Source organism: Typopeltis vanoorti, chromosome 4 (genome assembly GCF_054136105.1).
Source record: "Typopeltis vanoorti isolate ZY-2024b chromosome 4, IOZ_Tvanoo_1.0, whole genome shotgun sequence".
Taxonomy (NCBI): domain Eukaryota; kingdom Metazoa; phylum Arthropoda; class Arachnida; order Uropygi; family Thelyphonidae; genus Typopeltis; species Typopeltis vanoorti.
Genome location: NC_143552.1, coordinates 61,104,119 through 61,127,831, shown reverse-complemented (window position 1 = coordinate 61,127,831; position 23,713 = coordinate 61,104,119). Strand labels below are relative to the sequence as shown.

Here is a 23,713-nt window from a genome sequence, read left to right as displayed (position 1 = left end):
GTAAAGTATCGATCTTAGCTAAAAAAAAAAGGAAGATAAGGAATCTCCATTGCAAGGTCACACTGCATAAATGTCATCTATATATCTAAACCAAAATGAAGGTTGAGGGTATATAGATGAAAAAAGGATGTCTTACAAATGCTCCAAATAAAAGTTGGCTAGAGCAGGAGAAAGTGGACTTCCCATGGCAGTTCCTTCTATTTGGTTGTAGAATTTGTTTTGACACAAGAAATATCTGGAGTGCATTACGAATCTGAATAATTTTACGATATCTCCAGACCAGCACATTTCCTAGACCTACCAGGTGTCTACCAGTTCTCTTGCAGTTGCAAACCATCTTACTATGGCCAAATAGGCAGGAAAGCCAATATCAGAATTTCTGAACACAAAGACTACGTCCGGTTCCAATATTACAGCCAATGAGGTTATACTTTGGACACTCATCACAGGATACACTGGAAGAAAGTCACTCTATTACACTGCATCAAATACAAATATGAGAGGCTATTCCTTGAATCTGCCTGAACTCTGAAAAACTTTCCAAACCTCAACAAATTCGGGAAGCATTCATTCTCAGATCTTCAGGCCAACAGTGAAGACCATCCAGTCTAGCCCACTAGAGGGGGGGGGGGCACCATTTAGGACTCTAGGCCTGACTCTGGTTGCCATTCTTCAGTCTCACTTACTGCACAGCTAAATATTTAGCAAACTTATTGAAATCACATACAGGCAAATCTTGCTCTTTTTTTGAAAAACTCTTATGATTTCTTAAACAAATTAAAAAATGTCTCCATACAACCTACTGATCTTATGGTGAGCTTTGATGAAGAATCTCTATTAACAAATGTACTTCCCAAAGGGACTTTTTTTTTTATATAACTTAATAAATATAAGAATAAAATAACTTTTTTTTTTTTTATAGAAAGTTTTTTTACCTTGGGTATATAGTATATAGGATATATAGGGGTGCTTAAGGGTCAAAGCTGGATAACTGAGAGGAGACCTCCACTTAGCCTTAAAAGGAATGCGGACAACCGATCAGGGCTTCTGACCTAATGTCCAATCCTCACCTTCTTGTAGTGCACCCTGTTGGGTATCTACCTGGATACTGAATGGACAAGGATGGGCTGGCAATTTGGGATTTAGCCAACCAAATTGTATTCTTAAACCAATATAGAAAATGATATTACAACATGACAAAATTTCATGCCAGCTGGGGCGTCGCCCGGTTAAACAAGGCTCCCGTTGTTTTCGCCAGGGAATCAGGGCAAACAGCGAAAAGTCAGCTACTAGAACAAACCCTAAAACACATCCCAACTCACTATCACCAGAGTTGAAGATCAGTACTATCAATGGTCACTTAAACAGAATGGGCGAGGAAAGATTAACAAAAGAAGTGTTCTCTGCCAGGTTGGCAGGAAAACGACCGAGAGGAAGACCAAGATATAGGTGGATTGATACGCTACAACGTGCCTTAGACGATAGAAATATAAGATCTGATAATGATAATAATATTGGAGTCTTGACAAGTGACAGACTGATTTGGAGGAAAATTGTAGATAGGAAGTTAGTAATGATGTAAATTTTTCATGTAGTACTATCATATCCTGTACACCCTTTGAGGGTACATGTCAGGAATTTGATGATGATGATGATGTATATAGTATATTAAAGATACCAAGCAATTTTATAAACTAGGTTTTAATCCATTTTCCCAAGTAAGCAAACAGACAAGTAAATCAAGTTTGCACCTGCATGTAGTGTAAGTCTGAGGCAACTAGTGGCCCTTGTCTTTAATGCATAGCATCATACATCTCCACAAGGGGATGTGCTTTGCATTAGGGGAAAGTACTAAAGAAAGTGATCTGAGGTTACTCCACCTTTACCACGAGTTGCCTCAGACGTGCACTACGTGAAGGTGCAAACTTGACTTACTTGTCTGTTTGCTTACTTGGGAAAAATTAAAGGATTAAAACCTAGCTTATAAAATTGCTTGGTATCTTTAATAAACTTTTTTTTTATTATGTAAATATTTCTTCTTATTTATCATAAGACATCATCAGTACAACTAACAAACAACAATAGGAATTGAATTCAAAAAACAAAAACCAGTAGTGCAGATGCATAAATTGGAATCCCTCTATATATACAGTTGCATGTTCATGGATTAAGAACTACTGGCCCATGAACCAAATTCACAACTTGCTGCCTTCTCTAAAAGACAAACTCTCACCAATGATGCTACCTGGCAAGTACCATGTTCGTGTAACTTGTCTTACTATGGACAAACAGGAAGATCTTTAAATAAATGTATCTCTGAATATCAAGACCACATCCGCCTTATCAAACCTCACAAATCTGGCATTGCACAACATGGAATCGAAAATGCTAACCACAGGATCCAATGGCAAAACACCAAGTTACTACACATATCCACATGAATGGTTATATAAATAAAGTGCTGAAGCCTTCCTTCATAGACCTAATCTTAACTGAAATGATTGTCTCACTATTCCAAAAGTTAGGGAAATTGTTATCCTCAATTGTATGCAATAATTTATGTGCTGTATTTTAATTCAATTTAATTAATTTTAATTTCAGCCCAATAGTTCTTAATACATGAACACATGACTGTATACATAGAGGGATTCTAATTTAAGCATGTGCACTACTGGTTTTTGTTGTTTCAAGTCAATTACTATTGTTGTTCGTTAGTTGTACTGATGATGTCTTATGATACATAATCTCATGTTCTCCTATCCTCTCTATCATTCCTAAAAATACTGCACTCTTTACGCTTGATACAAGTTAGTATATATAACATAATACAGGCAATATTTTACATGCATGCTTTTTTGTATACTCTTCTCTGTAATCTGTGTGACAAAGTTGCACAACTCGCAAATTTTTGTTCTTATCCAGTGTCTTACTTATGTAGATGTCCTTGCACATGCAAAATCATTCTCTCCTCAGAATAATTTCCATGATAATGCCCATCATTAACACAGCTATATAACATTGTTATTCCTCCCATCATAATTGAGTTTCCCTGACTCTCTGTGTTAGGTCTCATACCAATAAATAATTTTTCAAGATTCCTAATACCAAATCATTCAAGTGTAGGTCATTCCTCTTCTATAAATCCATTCCCTCAAACTCACTCCCCACATATCTAAACACTCATCCATTCCTCTTGCACAGCCTATGCATAGCATCATTTACCATCATAGCCCTTCTTAATTCATTTCTATCCCAATGTAGGTAGTAACTTATGATTTTCACTTTCTTACTCTTGCTTCTTCCAACAATCCTTTCATATCCTCTCTCATACTGAATTTATTGTTTAAGTCATTCATACCTACTAGAATTATTATCTCTTTTGCTTTTCTTTTCTTTCAATTGCCTGTACTATATTTTTAATTTTTGCTCTGAGAAAACTTGAAGTTGTAATGCATCATCAATGGCATGTTTTATATTCTTTTTATAATCATAAAATTTTTTATGATTTCTGATTCTGATTTTCATTATACACTAACGTAGTTGATTCGGTGGTTTGTTGTTTCCGATTTTGCTGTTGGACTTTCTTATCCTCCCTATGTTTCTTTAAATGCTGCTCAACATTCTGTAATTCCTGCATTGTCTAATAATCTGCTATAACTTTGTGATTTCAGAAGTTTAATCATTATCAATATCCTCCCTTAGTGGGACAATCCTTCTTGTTCTCTTCACTATTCTTATTAGCATTCGGGTTCTTGTGAGTTTTTGTCACCATTTTACAGCTGTATTTAATATTGCAATATCTCAATAAAAATGTTATAAAAACACAAAATTCTATTCTAATATACTATAAAATGCTAAGTTTCTAAGAAAAAATAAAAAACTCATAAAAAAGATAAAATTCTTCAATTTCACATGAGCGCTAAATACACTGACCACAATATAGCCTCAAACCCCAATACTGCAAAATCTGAATTAATCAAAACCAAATGAATTGAAAAGTATGCAAAACTGTATTTTGGTAATGGAAAAAAAGATCCACTTTGGATATAAGGGTGCCAAATTAAATGAGATTTACTGTAATAATGAGTAAAATATGAGACATTTTTTGCCTTTGAATTCTGATAAACCCCTATATTCAAATGCATATATTTCAGGAAACCTTATTTAATTTCTAAGTGATTTTTTTTTCTCTAAACAACTTGCTATAGTTTCCTTAAGTACATAAACATAATCTAAAATAGTTTTTAACATGCAGCCTTAATTGTATTCTAGTAGATGTATTAACCATTTTATTATAGGAAAAAAAAGTTCAAAGTTAACAAGGAGTTTACTATTACGGTAAACCTCTTGGTTATAACACCTGATTATATTAAATGACACTTTGATAATGGCTAAAGATACTTCATATTGAAACATCACTAATTAACAAAATCAAAGTGATAAGCTGAAGCTGTTACTGTTCTTCCAATATTACATTCCCTTACATGGAAATGGAAGGAAATGAAATATTTATTAAAACAACTAAACACAATATCTCACTGGCATACGATAAGAATTTTCAAAACATGATTACATACTAGTAATCATGTAGAGATCAGTATCTGCATCAACTACTCTGTAGGTACAGATGTTTCTTATATGATCTTGTGCTTGTCACTTATGATGGCATGCTCTATCGAGTTTCAAGTAATTTGAATAGGTATTCAACTTATTTTTAGTTAACTGAAAAAACACATTAAATCTCTATGAAAGTAAAAACCTATCATCAGTCAACAAATTTAGACATATGCAGGAATTGTAAAAACTTGCCGGGATGCTTAAGGGTCAAAGCTATATAACTGAGAGGAGACCTCCACATAGCCTTTAAAGGAATGTGGAGAACCAACCAGGGCTTCTGACCTAATGTCCAATCCTCACTTTCTCGTGGTGCACCCTGTTGGGTATCCATCTGGATACTGAACAACCCAGAATGGGCTGACAATTTGAGATTTAGCTGACCAAATTGTATTCTTATTGGTTTAAACCAAAATAACAGAATTTCATGCCGCTGGAGCATCGCCTGGTTAAACAAGGCCCCCGTTGTTTTCGCCAGGAAACCAGGGTGAACAGTGAAAAGTCAGCTACTAGAACAAACCCAAAAACACATCCCAACTCACAATCACAAGAGTTGAAGATCAGTACTATCAACATAAGAAGACTGAATGGCAAGGAAATGGAGCTAGCTGAGGAATTAGATAAGTACCAGATAGACATAATAGGGGTGACTGAAACAAAAAAGACAAAAACTGGTTAGATCTTTTGGAGCAATAAATAGAAAATCTTATATTCTGGTAATGACAAACAAGGAAAAGAAGAAGTAGCCATAGTATTCAACACTAAATACAAGGCTAATCTTCTTGAATGGCAGGCAGTCTCAAGTAGAGTAATGTGGGCAAATATCAGAATGGGGAATTGGACAATGAGACTTATTTGTGCATATGGTCCCAAAGGTTCTACTAAGGTAGAGGTGGAGAAATTTTTTCAGGCTTTAGAGAAAGCGACTGACACAATGAAAAGGGAAAAGATAGTCCTCGTTGGGGTTCTAAATAGCAGAGCAGGAAATGATTGTGAGACATACAAAAATATTCTGGGAAAATTTGGAGAAAACAGCAAAGCAAATAATAATGGCAAATACCTGTTGGATTTCTGCTCAGAACATGGACTGGTTATTACTAACACCATGTTCCAACATAAAAATGTGCACAAATTCACATGGAGAGAAGAGGCTAGGAATAAGAAAAGTCTCATTGACTATGTTATTGTTGATAGTGTTAAATTGTGAATGAAGCTATGTTATGTAATTTATTATTTTTCATTCACATTTAACATTGCTTATTAAATATTAATCATGGCTCATATAAATTTATTTATTATTCCTTAAATAAGAATTACTAATTAAAAATTTATTCAAAACCTGACCTATTATTAGTTTATAAAATAATAATATGTTTAGAATTTTGTATAACTAAATATATGTGGTGTAACGTAAAGTGTTAATTTATATTTAACTGTATACGTAATCAAAAAGTTAAAGAAGTAGCTTAAATATTCTGCTGTTTTTATTTGTGAAATATTTAATGTTATGTAATCACTCATGAATAATAATAGACCATACATTACATTAGCGAAATGTTTACGTGCAGTCTGTTGTCATGGAGACGCACGCGTAAACAACCACGAGTGGAGTAGAGCGTGGCGTTCGAACGTAAGGTGGGAGTGAAGGTCATATATAGTTAGTGAGAGTTAGAGAGGAAAGAGAAAGAAGAGGGAAGGTCATAGATAAGATAGAAAGGAAGAGAAGAATTATTATTAAGGAGTGAGGAGAGAGTTTTGCGGAACTAAGATTATATAATCCTCAGGGCAGAAATTTATGAGTATAGTGTTCAGAAGTGAACCTATAAGTAGTGAAACATAAAGTTTAATGTTATAAGCGAAATCTGCTGTTGTTATGAAGAAAGGTTGATGCTGTAATCAGATAAAAGGAAACTGGACAGTCAATGCGAAAATTCTGATTAGTTCTAGTTAATCTGGATTACGATTAAATTCTATGTTGCCCTAGGAAAAGGTTATATTGATTACTTGGAGAAAAGTGAACAGGAAAAGATATTAGTACCCAATTACTGTTGTTTGGAATAGTGAAGTGCGACTTACAGTAATACAGTTTAAACTATGGAGAATATTTGTTATGTGTGTTCCGCTAATGTTAATTAAGTTAATTCATAAGTGCTCTCTCAATAATTTGATGTATTGAAGAATTTGTCTGGTAAGAGTAGTTGTATAAGTTTTTCTATTCTAGCATTAACTGTAATATATCTCCGATGCTCAAGATCCGGGAATATATTTGCTTGGAATATAGCTTACGTAGTTTGTTGCCTGCTGTGAATATAAACATTGAGCTGATAGATTTGTGAAGACTGAATAAGATGTGAAATTGTTATATTAACTAGAGATAAGAAGATTTGTGTTTTGAGACTGTGAATAGTATATGAAAGTTAGAACATTGAATTAGCATCAGTGACCTAAGAAGAAGTGTTAAGTTAATTGTATAGTTCCAATTTAAAATAGAGTTCTTGTATTTGTTAACCATATCATATATTAAATGTTTTATTTTGTTGATCTAAATATTGTGTTTGCCTGAATTCCTTATTATTGCACCGTTCATAAACATTCGAATCTTGCGGGAACCCCAAGTAAAAATGATAATAGATGATTCGGCCTAATGAGATGACTGTTAACTTAATTTAGAACTGATCCTACTATTTATATAGACTAATCTAAGAATAGGGTGGCGCAGTATAAATATAAATTTCCCTACTTTTGGATCGGTGATCATTTCGTAATTAGTTGTATTATTCATAAAAGTGACTTGAAACTAGATAGATTTAGAACACAACAGAAAGGAGTCGTCACGACAATAGTGATGTTTTCTCCCTGGTGCAGGACACCAGAGTGTACAGAGGATTTGAAATTGGAAGGGATCACTATTTAGTCTTGAGCAGGATAAAATTGAATTTCATATTGAAAAGAATAATGTAAGAAAGTTTTAAAGCGAATAAAAGCTGAGCAGCTCTCAGATGTGAACTGTAGACTAAAATACACAAAGATTATTGAAGAAAAAATGAAAGAGTTTGAGAACAGGAACCAAACCTTGGAGATTCAGTGGCAAGCCTTGAAGAAAACCCTGATTGATTCAGCTAGAGAGGCATGTGGTGAAGTTGTCTGCAAGGATAGGAAAGGTAGAACTCCATGGTGGACACAGGAAGTTAAAGAGGCAGTGAAGGGAAAGAAGAAATCATATCAAAAGTTACTAGCAAATAAGTAGAAAAGGCCATCAAAGGCTTGAAATGTGGAAAGGCAGCAGGAGTAGATGATATTCAACCAGAAATGCTGAAGTATGGTGGCATAAAAGTCTTACACTGGCTGCACTGCATAGTTCAGAAAGCCTGGACAGAGGGACGAATTCCCGATGATTGGAGTAGAGCTCTCATAGTACCCATATATAAAAAAGGAAATAAAACTGAATGTGAGAATTACAGAGGTATATCCCTACTGAGTGTTCCTAGTAAGATATATGCAAGTATACTTGAGAAACAGTTGAGAAGAATTGTGGAAGAAAAGCTTCGTGAAGGACAAGCTTGATTCAGGTCAAACAGAGGCTGTTAGGATCAGATTTTCACTTTAAGACAAATAGTTGAAAAATCATGGGAATATAACAAAGATCTGTATTTAAGTTTTGTCAATTTGGAAAAGGCATATGACAAGGTGCCAAGAGAGAAGCTATTCAAAACGCTACATTTGTATGGTGTCAATGGGGCATTATATCAAGCAACACTTGGTCTGTATTTGAGTTGTAAGTCAGCAGTTAGAATTGAAGGAAGTACAGGAAGATGGTTTAATGTTAAATCTGGTGCGAGACAAGGATGTACATTATCCCCTCTGTTATTCATTATCTATATGGATCACATTATGAAGGAAAGTGGTATTAAACATGATATCAAAATTGGAGATGTTGATATCAGCTCTTTGCTTTATGTGGATGATGTTTTACTTCTAAATAAATCCGCTACAAGTCTGCAAGATTCTCTGACTAAATTGAATAACTGTTGTTATAGTTATGGTATGAAGGTCAGCAATAAAAAGACAAAGACAATGAAAATAGGAAGAATCGTTGAAAATGTCAACTGTGTTGTGAACGGAGAACCTGTGGAACAAGTAAAACATTTCAGCTACTTAGGCATGATTTTTAGCGAAGATGGTAAATTAAATATAGAAATAGACAACAGAATCAACAAAGCTGATATGGTAGGAAGTCAAATGAATAAATTCATGGAATGAGAGAGAGAAATTAGTCAAAACACTAAATTAGCTGTATACAAGACAGTGTTCAAACCAGTTTTAACATATGGATCTGAGAGCTGGGTCAGAAGTAAAACACTTGACCAAAGACTAGAGACTGCAGATATTAGAGTCCTGAGAAAGATTAGGGCCACGAACAGATGGCATTAATGGCAATATCATATTAAAAATGAGGATATTAGGAAAGTACTTGACGTTGTCAACATCCAGGAATGCATTAGCAGAGCTAATCTCAGGTGGTATGGTCACTTAAACAGAATGGGCAAGGAAAGATTAGCAAAACCAGTGTTCTCTGCCAGGTTGGCAGCAAAATGACCCAGAGGAAGACCAATATATAGGTGGATTGATACGGTACAAACTGTCTTAGACGATAGAAATATAAGATCCGATTATGTTGGAGATTAGACAAGTACCAGACTGATTTGGAGGAAAATTGTAGATAGGAAGTTAGTAATGATGTAAATTTTTTCATGTAGTGCTATCATATCCTGTACACCCCTTAAGGGTACATGGCAAAGAAGTGGCTTGCCTCATAAACTTTACTTCCAAGAGAAAAAAAAGAAAAAAACATGAATTTTTCATTGTAATTAACAAAGTTTGGTCAATGATGAACTTTTAATGCTTCATGGTAAGAAAATGAGATTGTTCTGGCCAAAATTGCAGTAAAAGATGATCTCCTTCACTTTTTTTTTTTTTTTTTTACATTCAACCACCTGTTATGCTAAACATCTCAGTGGTGCATTATTAGATCTAGCATAATCTAGTACATTATTAAAGTATCATTTTAATTCCAATAACCAAATCTACAAAATCTTCTGGATAAATGAATTGTTGTTCATCAAGATTGTAGTTATACATACCACACAGAACTTAACTTAACTTGCAAGTATGTTTCCATACAATACAAGCATTTAACAATGTAAATAAATTAATATCTTGCAATAACGCTCTGCATAGTTTGAACTCTACAGTTGACTAATCACAAACCCAGTATTTAGAAATGTTCACATGTGTCACCATGAAAAGATAACTAAAGGCTTACCTGATCTTTCTGACAAAGGGAAAAATCTTGCCAAAAATACAAGGATTCGTCCGCAAAAGACTGTATTTTGAGAACGAGAAAGACGTCTTAGAAGATCTAAATCAAAATAATAACAGATTATTAATATTTTGCAGTTTCATCAGTAATTAATAAACCAGTGATGCAAACAATTTGAATATATATTAACCATGATAAAAATAGAAACAGGTACAAAATGTACTATAGATTTACGAAATAACCTTTCGTGGATGGGAGCAACATAAAAAAGAAAAAAAAACTTATTTCTAGTTAACTGAAAAAACATCACATCAAATCTCTATGAAAGTAAAAACCAACTATACTGGTCTCCATAAATTAAGGAACAAAGAAAAATCATACCTCAAAAACTGTATGATGAATTTTTATGCAATTCGGTGACAAGCAGTATGATATGAGGTGAGAAAGAAATTTTCACAAAAATTTTAAATAAATATTTTAATTCAATAACAAATGGGTACATGAAGACAATGGTCAAAAACAAGACAAAATGATATCAGTGTCGCAATAAGGAATGTGGTCAACCTCACAGTAATACAGTGCTCAAAACGATCTTCCATACTGTAGACGTAGGTTTTAAATTGCACATTAAACATAAGAACTTCAAGTTATAAAAACATTTAATATGTGTAATTGATCATCAATAAGCTTTTGTTGTGTAAAACTTTTATGTACCATTACCCCTGATGATGTAAGTCTTATGATGCACGAAACTTGTCAGGTTTTTTTTTATTACAATGTGGTTTCTATACCGAAAACTACCTACAGAACTGCTTAACCACAGAAATCTACATCTGGAAGCTCACAGTGAGTGCCTATGGTCTAAAGTAACACAACTGGAAAAATTGTGCATTAAACATAAGGACTTCAATGTAAATCAAGTGGATATTAAATCCAGTATTATTTCAAAGCCAAATGAAGAAACTATAAAAGAAATCTAGTACATTACATACTCTTTGATCAAATTACATACGAAATTTGACCAGAGAGCTTACGGAAATACACTTGCCAGCATTTACAAGTTGCCCTAGCACGAACCTTATAGAAAACATGATCGCTTGCCCAAGTGTCCATATATTCGCCTTCTATTAGTCCATTTTGATAAGGTTTCAATGGCCTGACAGCTGTTTCAAATTAGTGATTCTCCTCAGAGACTAGGAAGAAACCTTAAGAGAGGAAAAACTCTCGTTCAGTACTAAGGAACTTCGAAGTGTCGGAGAGATGTATTTTTTGTAATCACACTCTTGGTCAGTGTGTAAAGTATTTACTAAAATAAAGAGCCAAAAGGCTTCAGTTTTCGGTGATGCAAAAATCATATAAATCAAGCAGATATTAAATCCAGCATTATTTCAAAGTCAAATGTTACGTATGAAAGTTACATATGAAATTTGACCAGAGAACTTATGGAAATACACTCGTCAGCATTTACAAGTTGCCCCTAGTGCGGACTTATAGAAAACATGATTGCTTGCCCAAGCATCCATATATTCACCTTCTATTGGTCCATTTTGATAAGGTTTCCTGGCCTGACAGCTGTTTCGAACTGGTTGGTTCTCCTCAGAGACTAGGCAGAAACCTTAAGACTGAATGAGTAATACTGAACGAGAGTTTTTGCTCTTTGTGAGCATTGAGGTAGATGAACTGGAGGTACTCAGTATATTGAAAAATATCAATGTGAATACAGCAATGGGCCTGGATGGTATGTCTGCTCATGTGCGAGCAAACTGATAGCACTTGCACGTGCCTCTGACAAAGTTGTTTAAGTCTCGGCTTTGGCAATGTTCCCAGAGAGTAGAAAGAGTGAAAAATAGTTCGATTACATAAAAGTCGCTCCAAGACAGAAGTAACAAATTACAGGCCAATTATCCAAAGTTGGTTAAAAGTAAATTTCAGGAATTAGTGGATCGGAATATAATACTTCATAGTGGGAAGCATGGCTTTGTAAAAGGTAGGTTCTGCCTTAGTAATTTATTCACATTTTATAAGGTGATGACAGCAGAATAGGAAAAAAGAAATGGCTACACCATGATACTGCTGTACTTGCAAAGGCATTTGGCAAAATACTGCATGGAAAACTATTACGTAAGTTGGAGCAAATGGGAATGAGGTGTGGCATGGATAGACAAACATCAGAGGGGAGTATATGGCAGAGTGGAATCAAGGCGAATGAGGGTAACTAGTGGAGTACCCTGGGGCTCTGTACTAGGACCACTACTCTTAGTTTGTACATTAAAGATATAGCAGAAGATTTGAAAGGGGGGAACATTCAGTTGTTTGCTGCCGATGATGCAAAACTAGGGTTGGGCAATAATTGGTAAAGGTGCAGTGTGGACATAGGAAAATGGTTATCAATTCAATGTTACAAAACGTAAGATAATGCACTTCAGGATGAAAAGATTACTCACTTTGTATCATATGAATGGTACTAGTTTACAGGAAATTGATGAGGCTAGTAATCTGGGGGTGAGGGTGGATAGAGATTTGAAATTATGAATACATATTGCAAGAGTTGGCAAAATAGCTCAGAGGATTACTCGGATGCTGAAGAATATATATGACAAGTAACGATATGGAGGTTGTTATCCCTCTTCAGAAGCTAGGATTTGGCCACATGTTGACTACTGTGAACAGATACTGTGTTTCTTGTGGATTAGGTGGCGGTGGAAAGGAATCAGAGATGAGTGACCAAGCTGGTGACAGGTCTGTGGAAATATTCCCTATGAAGATAGATTGAGGTGTGTGGGTTGCAGAGTTTAGTGACAGGTCAAGGAGAAGGGATATGATAGAAACTTATAAGTTACTAAAGGGATTCGACAAAATTGACACAAAAGAAATTTTTCAATATATGGGAAGTAAAGGGAAAACAAGAGGTCACACTTGGATGTTACCTAAGAGTGTAGTTAGTAAGGATATGCAGATTAGGTTCTTTACTTGGAGAGTGATGAATGAGTGGAATGGATTGTAAGAGATGATTGTGAGCATCCCAGCACTAAATAAGTTTGAGGAGATGTATGATAGCCACTGTGTTAATGGATACAGTTGGTCTCCCACAACGAGTCTTTTGATTTCATGGAGTGCCCATATAAATACTAATAATAATTTTGCTGGTTTTCTAACCAGTATCTCCAGAGCACAAATAATAACTGTGACAAGCAGATGGCACTCTGGCATTGGAAACCATTCAAATGTAACTGAAAAAAAAAAAAAAAAAGTAATTTCATAACAAGGTGACCTCTCTGGACAAGATAACTATAAAGTTAATTTTAGAGTAGTCCAATTACCTGGTCTTAGAATGACTGTCTACCATATCTTTGGAAAATTAACTGAACTTATCTATCCAGATATTTGGCCCAGAGAGTATGCCTCGTTAGGACAGTTTTTTTCAATTACATCTGAATTGTTTCCAGTGTTTTTTACTTGAGTGGCTTCTGCTTGTCACAGTTATTATTTGTGTTCTGAAGTTTCAATAAATTAATTAATTTTTCTTTGCCTGTTGGTGTTGTTGATAACATGAAGCACTAATATGAATTTGTATCGTGTCTCTAACCACTCTCTCTAACACTACCACCAGTACACCTGATATCATTGGTCTACAGCTGGACACCACTGACTTGGATTCTTCCATATGCAGTGGCACTATTTTTCCTTTTCATCATCATAATCATCATCAAATTCCTGCCATGTATCCTCAAGGGGTGTACAAGATATGACAGTACTACATGAAAAAATTACATCATTACTAACTTCCTATCTACAATTTTCCTCCAAATCAGTCTGTTACTTGTCAAGACTCCAACATTATCAGATCTTATATTTCTATCGTCTAAGGCACTTTGTACCGTATCAATCCACCTATATCTTGGTCTTCCTCTGGGTCGATTTTCCTGCCAACCTGGCAGAGAACACTTGTTTTGCTAATCTTTCCTCTCCCATTCTATTTAAGTGACCATACCATCTGAGATTAGCTCTGCTAACACATTCCTGGATGCTGACAATGTCAAGTTCTTTCCTAATATCCTCATTTTTAATATGATATTGCCATTGATACCATCTGTTCACGCCTCTAATCTTTCTCAGGACTCTCATATCTGGGGTCTCTAGTCTTTGGTCAAGTGTTTTACTTCTGACCCAGCTCTCAGATCCATAAGTTAAAATTGGTTTGAACACAGTCTTGTATACAGCTAATTTAGCGTTCCGACTAATTTCTTTCTTATTCCATATGAATTTATTCAATTGACTTCCCACGATACCAGCTTTGCTGATTCTGTTGTCTATTTCTATATTTAGTTTACCATCTTCAGTAAAAATTGTGCCTAAGTAGCTGAAATGTTTTACTTGTTCCACAGGTTCTCCATTCACAACACAGTTAACATTTTCAATGATTCTGCCTATTTTCATTGTCTTTGTCTTTTTATTGCTGACCTTCATACCATATCTATTACATCAGCTATTCAATTTAGTCAGAGAATCTTGCAGACTTGTAGCAGATTTATTTAGAAGTATAACATCATCCGCATAAAGCAAAGAGCTGACATTAACATCTCCAATTTTGATATCAGGTTTAATACCACATTCCTTCATAATGTGATCCATATAGATAATGAATAACAGAGGGGATAATGTACATCCTTGTCTCACACCAGATTTTTCATTAAACCATCTTCCTGTACTTCCTTCAATTCTAACTGCTGACTCACAACTCAAATAAAGACTAAGTATTGCTTGATATAATGCCCCACTGACACCATATAACTGCAGCGTATTCAATAGCTTCTCTCTTGGCACCTTGTCATATGCCTTTTCCAAATCGACAAAACTTAAATACAGATCTTTGTTATATTCCCATGCTTTCTCGACTATTTGTCGTAAAGTGAAGATCTGATCCTGACAGCCTCTATTTGGCCTGAATCCAGCTTGTTCTTTACCAAGCTTTTCTTCCACAATTCTTCTCAACCGTTTCTCAAGTATACTTGCATAGATCTTGCCAGGAACACTCAGTAGGGAAATACCTCTGTAATTCTCACATTCAGTTTTATTTCCCTTTTTATATATGGGTACTATGAGAGCTCTACTCCAATCATCGGGAATTCGTCCCTCTGTCCAGGCTTTCTGAACTATGCAGTGCAGCCACAGTAAGACTCTTATACCACCATACTTCAGCATTTCTGGTCGAATATCATCTACTCCTGCTGCCTTTCCACATTTCAAGCCTTTGATGGCTTTTTCTACTTCAAGTATGGATATGTATTCCTGACTGCATGCCTGGTCAGTGTTTTTTTATCACTGTGCTGTCATCACTGCTTGTTTCATTTAGCAGTTTTTCAAAGTAATTACTCCATACTTCGAGGATATCTTTTTCTCCTGTTTTCATTTCACCTTTATCATCTCTAATTCCTTTTATAGCACTCTTTCCTCCATTCCTAAGCTTCTTCAACAACCTCCAGAATATTTTGCCACCTTCTTGATATTTATTTTCTATATTCTTGCCAAAGTCCTCCCATGACTTTTGTTTAGCTAGTTTTACACACTGTTTAGCTTTCTTACATTTGTCTCTGTATTCTGTAAGAGTAAAAGCTGACTTATTTGCCAGGAACTTTTGATATGCTTTCTTCTTTTCCTTCACTGCCTCTTTAACTTCCTGTGTCCACCAGGGAGTTCTGATTTTTTTATCTTTGCACACAACCTCACCACATGCCTCTCTGGCAGAATCAATCAATGTTTCCTTCAGAGTTTGCCACTGAATCTCCAAGGTTTGATTCGTGTTCTCAAACTCTTTCATTTTCTTTTCAATAATATTTCTGTATTTTAGTCTACAGTTTACATCTGAGAGCTGCTCAACTTTTATTCGCTTTAAAACTTTCTTACATGTTATTCTTTTCAATATGAAATTCAATTTTATCCTGCTCAAGACTAAATAGTGATCACTTCCAATTTCAAATCCTCTGTACACTCTGGTGTCCTGCACCAGGGAGAAAACATCACTATCAACAATAACATAGTCAATGAGACTTTTCTTATTCCTAGCCTCTTCTCTCCATGTGAATTTGTGCACATTTTTATGTTGGAACATGGTGTTAGTAATAACCAGTCCATGTCCTGAGCAGAAATCCAACAGATATTTGCCATTATTATTAGCTTTGCTCTTTTCTCCAAATTTTCCCAAAATATTTTTGTATGTCTCACAATCATTTCCTACTCTACTATTTAGATCCCCAACAAGGACCAACTTTTCCTTTTTCATTGTGTCAGTTGCTTTTTCTAAAGCCTCAAAAAATTCCTCCACTTCTACCTTAGTAGAACCTTCTGTGGGACCATAGGCACAAATAAGTCTCATTGTCCAGTTCCCCATTCTCATATTTGCCCACATTACTCTACTTGAGACTGACTGCCATTCAAGAAGATTAGCCTCGTATTTTGTGTTGAATACTATGGCTACTCCTTCTTTTCCTTGATTGTTATTGCCTGAATATAACATTTTGTATTTATTGCTCAGAAAGATCTCACCAGTTTTGGTCTTTTTTGTTTCAGTCACCCCTATTATGTCGATCTGGTACTTATCTAATTCCTCAGCTAGCTCCATTTCTTTGCCATTCAGGCTTCTTACGTTGATAGTACCGATCTTTAACTCTGGTGATGTTGAGTTGGGGTTTGTTTTCAGATTTGTTCCAGTAGCTGACTTTTCGCTGTTCGCCCTGGTTCCCTGGCGAAAACAACGGGGGCCTTGTTTAACCGGGCGACGCCCCAGCCGGCATGAAATTTTGTCATGTTGTACCATCATTTTTTATTTTGGTTTAACCAATAAGAATACAATTTGGTCGGCTAAATCCCAAATTGCCAGCCCATCCTCGTTCATTCAGTATCAAAGTAGATACCCAACAGGGTGCACCACGAGAAGGTGAGGATTGGACATTAGGTCAGAAGCCCTGGTCGGTTCTCCGCATTCCTTTAAAGGCTATGTGGAGGTCTCCTCTCAGTTATACAGCTTTGACCCTTCCACAAGTGTTCCTTTTTCCAGAATTGTTCTGAACAACTAACAATGTGCGAAAGAGTTGGCAGTGCCAACTCTTTTGCACATTCCCATAATATAAGTAGTGATATCCTATCCAGTCCTACAGTCTTCTTAATATCAAGGTTTAATATTCTAAACACTTCCCATTCCTGAACTATCAGTTTTCTATCCTCCTCCTTATTATTATTATTAAACACTTCTGGCTAATCCCTCTACATGAAATACACTAATAAAAATACTCACTGAATATTTCCAATACTGCTTCTGCAATGTGACGCCCCCTCCATAATCACTACTTTATTTCTAGTGACAACCATACAAGTTTCTATGGTTTTGCTTTGTGGATGCTCCTATAAGTCCATAATTCGTCTATTTCACTCCAACTTTATTTATCTTCTTAACCTTAGGAATGCAATCTGACACTGTCATACGTAACTGATTTCAGGTCATCTCCCAGACACTGCTGATTCCTCTCCTCTTCAACTGATCAAGCCAGAGCTCTTCATCAGTCTTTCTCGTAGAAAGGCTTATACATTGGTTATACATGACTATTAATTAACTTAAGGAATTTACAACATACACTAGAATATAAATTAGATTAAACTTTAATATACATTTCCAATATTTCTTGTCATCTTCAAAGGAACTTAAAATAAAGACGAGTAAGGCTTAAATTTAATTCACATTATCCCTCTTTTTTAAGACATACAAAATGAAATCTCAAATTAATCACAATAGCTTAAATATAAGGTGCTTAAATAAAGAATACAAATTTTTACATAAAAATTTGTATTCTTTATTCTGCACGCAGACACTACACACAGTAAATGAGGATGAAGCGAGGAAGCTATTGTTTCTCCTAAAAGTCTTGATGGTGTCCCCCTAGCAAGCTATGTAGGTATTCTTGGCCTTTGGGCTGAAGGTCTCCTGATATACGTCTCCCAAATTTGGGACGGTCTCATGCAACCAAATTTATTGAGGTTTGGAATGTTTCTTAGGGCTGAGGCTGATTCCATGTTTGAAATGTCTGATTCCATATTTGAAAGACTTTTCAGGGAATCAGCCTCAGCCCTAAGAAACATGGCAAACCTCAACAAATTTGGTTGCATAGACTGTCCAAATTTGGGAGACGTACATCAGGAGACCTTCAGCCCAATGACCAAGAATACCTACATAGCCAGCTAGGAGGCGCCATCATGATTTTTAGGAGAAACAATAGCTTCCTCGCTTCGTCCTCATTTACTGTGTGTAGTGCCTGCGTGCACGTCTTTATTGTAAGTTCCTTTGAAGATGGCAACATGACATTGCCGAAATATTGGAAATATATATTAAAGTTTAATTTATATTCTAGTGTACGTTGTGTTAGATCCTAAATGAAGGAAACTTGGAAAGAAATCATTCATTTAAGGTCTAACATATAAAAATTGCAAACAGAGAAATACCTGCACATCAGTTGTAATTAAAAGTGAAACTTCCTCACTTTATGTAAAAATTTGTATTCTTTATTTAAGCACCTTATATTTAAGCTATTGTGATTAATTTGAGATTGCATTTTGTATGTCTTAAAAAAGAGGGATAATGTGAATTAAATTTAAGCCTTACTTAAGCTATGTAAAATCTATTGTGAGTCATCATAAAGCTGTTAAGTATTAATTCCTGGAAGGCCTAAAGCTACACGTGTACAGCGTAATGCTGGCGGGTATAGCTTATTCGGAAAATCACGTAACCATGTATTCCATGAATCTGAGTATATCAGCATCGTAAAAACGAAGGATAAGCCAAAGGATGAAATTAGTAAGGATCGTATGCAAAAAGGGACTGAAAAAGAGGGCACTCTATAGGAGTATAAAAGGGGGTTGAGCCTGGAACACAGGGCATTCTCTTGATCTCTTGTCGTATCATTTTCCTGTTGGGTGGTTCGGAAGTTGGCGGGCAGTTTCGCGTAGGGGGGGGGGAGGTGAAGTCTGTGATGTCGGGCAGCGAGCATTCGTAAAGAAATGAAGCTGGATTCTATGCAAAGCTGAAGGTAAAAATTCCAGTCCTAGCAGAATCAAGCCATCGCTGAAAAGCCCCATCGAGTTGTTCCTGAAACGCAAAGATTTTTTGAGTCTGTTTCCAGAAGAAAGAATGAAGATAGTGTAACCCCTACATTGGTGTATAGACAGCCAAAATAGATGAGAAATATCCAGACAAACATGTGGTGCAGAACGCGGAAAAAGTTGGTAAGGTGTAATTGCTCTAATTTTGTGTGAATGTTCATTAGAAGAAAGAAGATTGTTTATGATTGTGGAATTTAGAACTTTATTCTAAGGAACTCTGTGAACAGTCTCTAATCAGAAAGTTAACCTCATTTGTGAGTAAGAAGAATTGCTTAGAAGAGATCTTTTTGTAATTTTGTATGTGACAGGATTAATTTGATGCAATAAGAAAAGTAGAATTTAGTATCTCAGTAACATTTGAATGGTTATTAGTTTTGTTCTTACGAGTAATACTACTGAAAGGAATATGCTTAACTTAACATCGTTTACTTTATATCCCAAAAATAGAACCTATTTTAGCGGGAAGGATTTAGAGAGTGAATATAAAATATAGATTTAGGTCACGGCTGCAATAATTTGAATCTATACGGCAGTTAAAATAAGGTATTGTGTAGGTAATCTTCAGACTCTAGTATTGTATCCCTAAGCAAGGATCTTTTCTGCTATAGGATACTGGCTGGCGCAGCAAAATATAAATTTGCCAGTATCCGAAGAGGAAATGATCCTAGATATAAAAATAAGATTAAAGTAAGAGAAGAAAGAATAAATAACGAAAGATAAATATATAACAATAGAGCAGCCGATAGGATTTTGATAGAAGAAGGTTTAATTAAGAAAGGATAGATTTAAGTAAGCAATTAATTGAGTATAAAGATATAAAAAGTAAGAAAAACATCAATTTAACAGTTGTGAATTCCTTAAGTTAATTAATCTTCATCAGTCTATTTCCTTAATTTATCATGGTATCATACTCTATAATCCCATACATCTCTTTTGTTCTGTGAAGCTTGTACCTGCCTAGCCATTCCCACATCAAAACCACATGATCACTCTCCCCCAGTTCTGACATCATAGTGACATCTTCAATTATCACTGTGCCAGATGATATTAAATCCTTAACTTGTGTGTCCCACAACATGTGGGACATACATTCTCAATTTCCTTATGTCGTTTCTGCTTCTCTGCTGATACTATAAATTCACCAATTATCACCCTTCTGTCACACACTAGTCTTATCTGGTCTAAACATGTCACAATATCTCCCTCTACATTTCCTCATTGGTAATAACACCCCCACTAATTATCCAAAATTCATACTTACCTCAACCTCATACCAAAAGACCTCAAAACCATTAGCGCCACTGTATGCTACAAGTTCTGCATGGAGGGGACAAACTCTTCTAAGATCACCAGTAATAACCCATCTACTCTTTCATCTTTTCCATCTTTTTTTTTTTTTTTTAATGCCATATATTGCTATATGCATCATCCTCCATTAATGATGCCTCAATCACACCAATGATTGCAAACTCACTCTGCATCCTTTTTCCTATTATTCCCTGTACTGATAGGAACTTTCTCCTGTAGAAAATATTTTCAATTGATTACAAATTAAATTTAACTTGCCAAAAAATTTAATTCTTGTTAATCCTTTATCCAAGCGAAAGCAAACAAAGTTTGCATGTGAATTATCTTCATGACTAGGCTACTTGTATATAGAGGCTGATGACGTCACATCATACTCCATATTGCAAAACCCACATCCTTAAACTCATTCACACTAGATGCACTCACTACTTCAGCAGGCAAAGTGTTCCATTCAATGATAGCTCCAGAAAAGAAAAATATCTCTTTCTTAACTGCATGCAAACTTATATGGATGCACTGTTGTCCTCTCTCCATCTTCCTTATAATGAAAAATTTTATCAAACCATAGCTCTCAAATGTTTATAGACCTATATCCCTCTTTCTTCTGTCTGCACTCCACATACTCACAACCCATCCTCGTAATCTACATTCCATAATCCCAATATAATCTTTGTAACTCTTCTCTGCAGCCTTTCCACAACTTCTCTATTCCTTTGAGACCCAGAAGACCAAATCTGAGCACAGTAGTGCAGATATATCAAGGACTTGTAAAGAGGTAAAATGCCTTCGCTATACTTACATGTCAATGTTCATTTGAACATCACAATTAGCCTGTGAGTTGTATTTATAATTTTTGTAATGTGACCTTTGAACTTCAACTTTCTATCCACCATAACTGCAAAATCTCTAGAATAACACCAATAATCTCACCAACACTTACGAACATTGGATTAGTAACTATTATTGTTTGATCACACTTCCAGCCTATTTAAATCACTCTATAAATACTGTATATCAGTAGCATCTCTAATTGTTCTGCCTATCTTTGCATTATCACCAAACAACCAAAGATCAGTCAGCTCATCTTCAATATCATTAATGTATCAATTAAACAACAATGATCCAAAGAACCAATCCCTGAGACACACCACTGGTCACCTTAAATCTGGCAGATTCACATCCCCCATACACCACTTTCTAATATGTGTATATCAGTTACCCACTAATTCAACAGCCAATAGTTTATATTCCAATCCCGTATTCTCTAGTTAATGCAGGATTGGAATATAAACTATTGACTGTTGAATAAGTGGGTGACTGATATATCCGTTTCCTTTATCCAATTCAGCCATAACATTATTATAAAATACGAGCAAATTGCTCAAACATTATATCTCTTTAGTAAACCTATGCTGTTCCTTGCATAGTATATTTTCTTTGTCCACCCATTTTCGTATGCAAATTCTTACCAGCTTCTCTAAAATCTTGACAATTAACTCCAGAGATACTGAGAGGTGGATAGTTAGACACATCAGTCTTTACACCATCCTTGTACATTTACACCACACCCTTGGGATTATCATCATCATCAAATTCCTGCCATGTACCCTCAAGGGATGTACAGGATATGATAGTACTACATGAAAAAAAATTACATCATTACCAACTTCCTATCTACAATTTTCCTCCAAATCAGTCTGTTACTTGTCAAGATTCCAACATTATCAGATCTTATATTATCGTCTAAGGCACTTTGTACCGTATCAATCCACCTATATCTTGGTCTTCCTCTGGTTCGTTTTCCTGCCAACCTGGCAGAGAACACTTGTTTTGCTAATCTTTCTTCGCCCATTCTGTTTAAGTGACCATACCACCTGAGATAATCTCTGCTAACACATTCCTGGATGCTGACAATGCCAAGTTCTTTCTTAATATCCTCGTTTTTAATATGATATTGCCATTGATGCCATCTATTCATGCCTATAATCTTTCTCAGGACTCTCATATCTACGGTCTCTAGTCTTTGGTCAAGTGTTTTGCTTCTGACCCAGCTCTCAGATCCATAAGTTAAAACTGGTTTGAACACTGTCTTGTATACAGCTAATTTAGTGTTTTGACTAATTTCTCTCTCACTCCATATAAATTTATTCAATTGACTTCCTACCATACCAGCTTTGTTGATTCTGTTGTCTATTTCTATATTTAATTTACCATCTTCACTAAAAATCGTCTCTAAGTAGCTAAAATGTTTTACTTGTTCCACAAGTTCTCCATTCACAAAACAGTTGACATTTTCAATGATTCTGCCTAATTTCATTGTCTTTTTCTTTTTACTGCTGACCTTCATACCATATCTATTACAACAGTTATTCAATTTAGTCAGAGAATCTTGCAGACTTCTAGCAGATTTATTTAGAAGTATAACATCATCCACATAAAGCAAAGAGCTGACATTAACGTCTCCAATTTTGATATCATGTTTAATACCACTTTCCTTCATAATGTGATCCATATAGATAATGAATAACAGAGGGGATAATGTACATCCTTGTCTCACACCAGATTTAACATTAAAACATCTTCCTGTACTTCCTTCAATTCTAACTGCTGACTTACAACTCAAATAAAGACTAAGTATTGCTTGATATAATGCCCCATGGACACCATATAAATGTAGCGTTTTGAATAGCTTCTCTCTTGGCACCTTGTCATAAGCCTTTTCCAAATCGACAAAACTTAAATACAGATCTTTGTTATATTCCCATGCTTTCTCAACTATTTGTCATAAAGTGAAGATCTGATTTTGACAGCCTCTATTTGGCCTGAATCCAGCTTGTTCTTTGCCAAGCTTTTCTTCCACAATTCTTCTCAACCATTTCTCAAGTATACTTGCATAGATCTTGCCAGGAACACTCAGTAGGGAAATACCTCTGTAATTCTCACATTCAGTTTTATTTCCCTTTTTATATATGGGTACTATGAGAGCTCTACTCCAATCATCGGGAATTCGTCCCTCTGTCCAGGCTTTCTGAACTGTGCAATACAGCCACTGTCAGACTCTTATACCACCATATTTCAGCATTTCTGGTGGAATATCATCTACTCCTGCTGCCTTTCCACATTTCAAGCCTTTGATTGCTTTTGCTACTTCAAGTATGGATATGTAATCCTGACTGCATGCCTGGTCAGTGTTTTTTTACCACTGTGATGTCATCACTGCTTGTTTCATTTAGCAGTTTTTAGAAGTAATTACTCCATACTTCAAGGATATCTTTTTCTCCCATTTTCATGTCACCTTTATTATCTCTAACTCCTTTTACAGTA

At 35.4% G+C, this 23,713-nt stretch overlaps 1 protein-coding gene across 2 annotated transcripts in view; it reads right to left on the bottom strand.

Moving 5' to 3' along the window:
• Hpr1 (THO complex 1-like protein Hpr1) overlaps nt 1-23,713 on the bottom strand; it is a 311,940-nt gene that overhangs the window by 171,462 nt on the left and 116,765 nt on the right. For both annotated transcript variants that reach the window (XM_090391220.1, XM_090391221.1), the window contains exon 7: nt 9,938-10,033. In XM_090391220.1, coding sequence (XP_090247346.1) covers nt 9,938-10,033 — 96 coding nt within the window. The remainder of the gene's footprint in view (nt 1-9,937; nt 10,034-23,713) is intronic.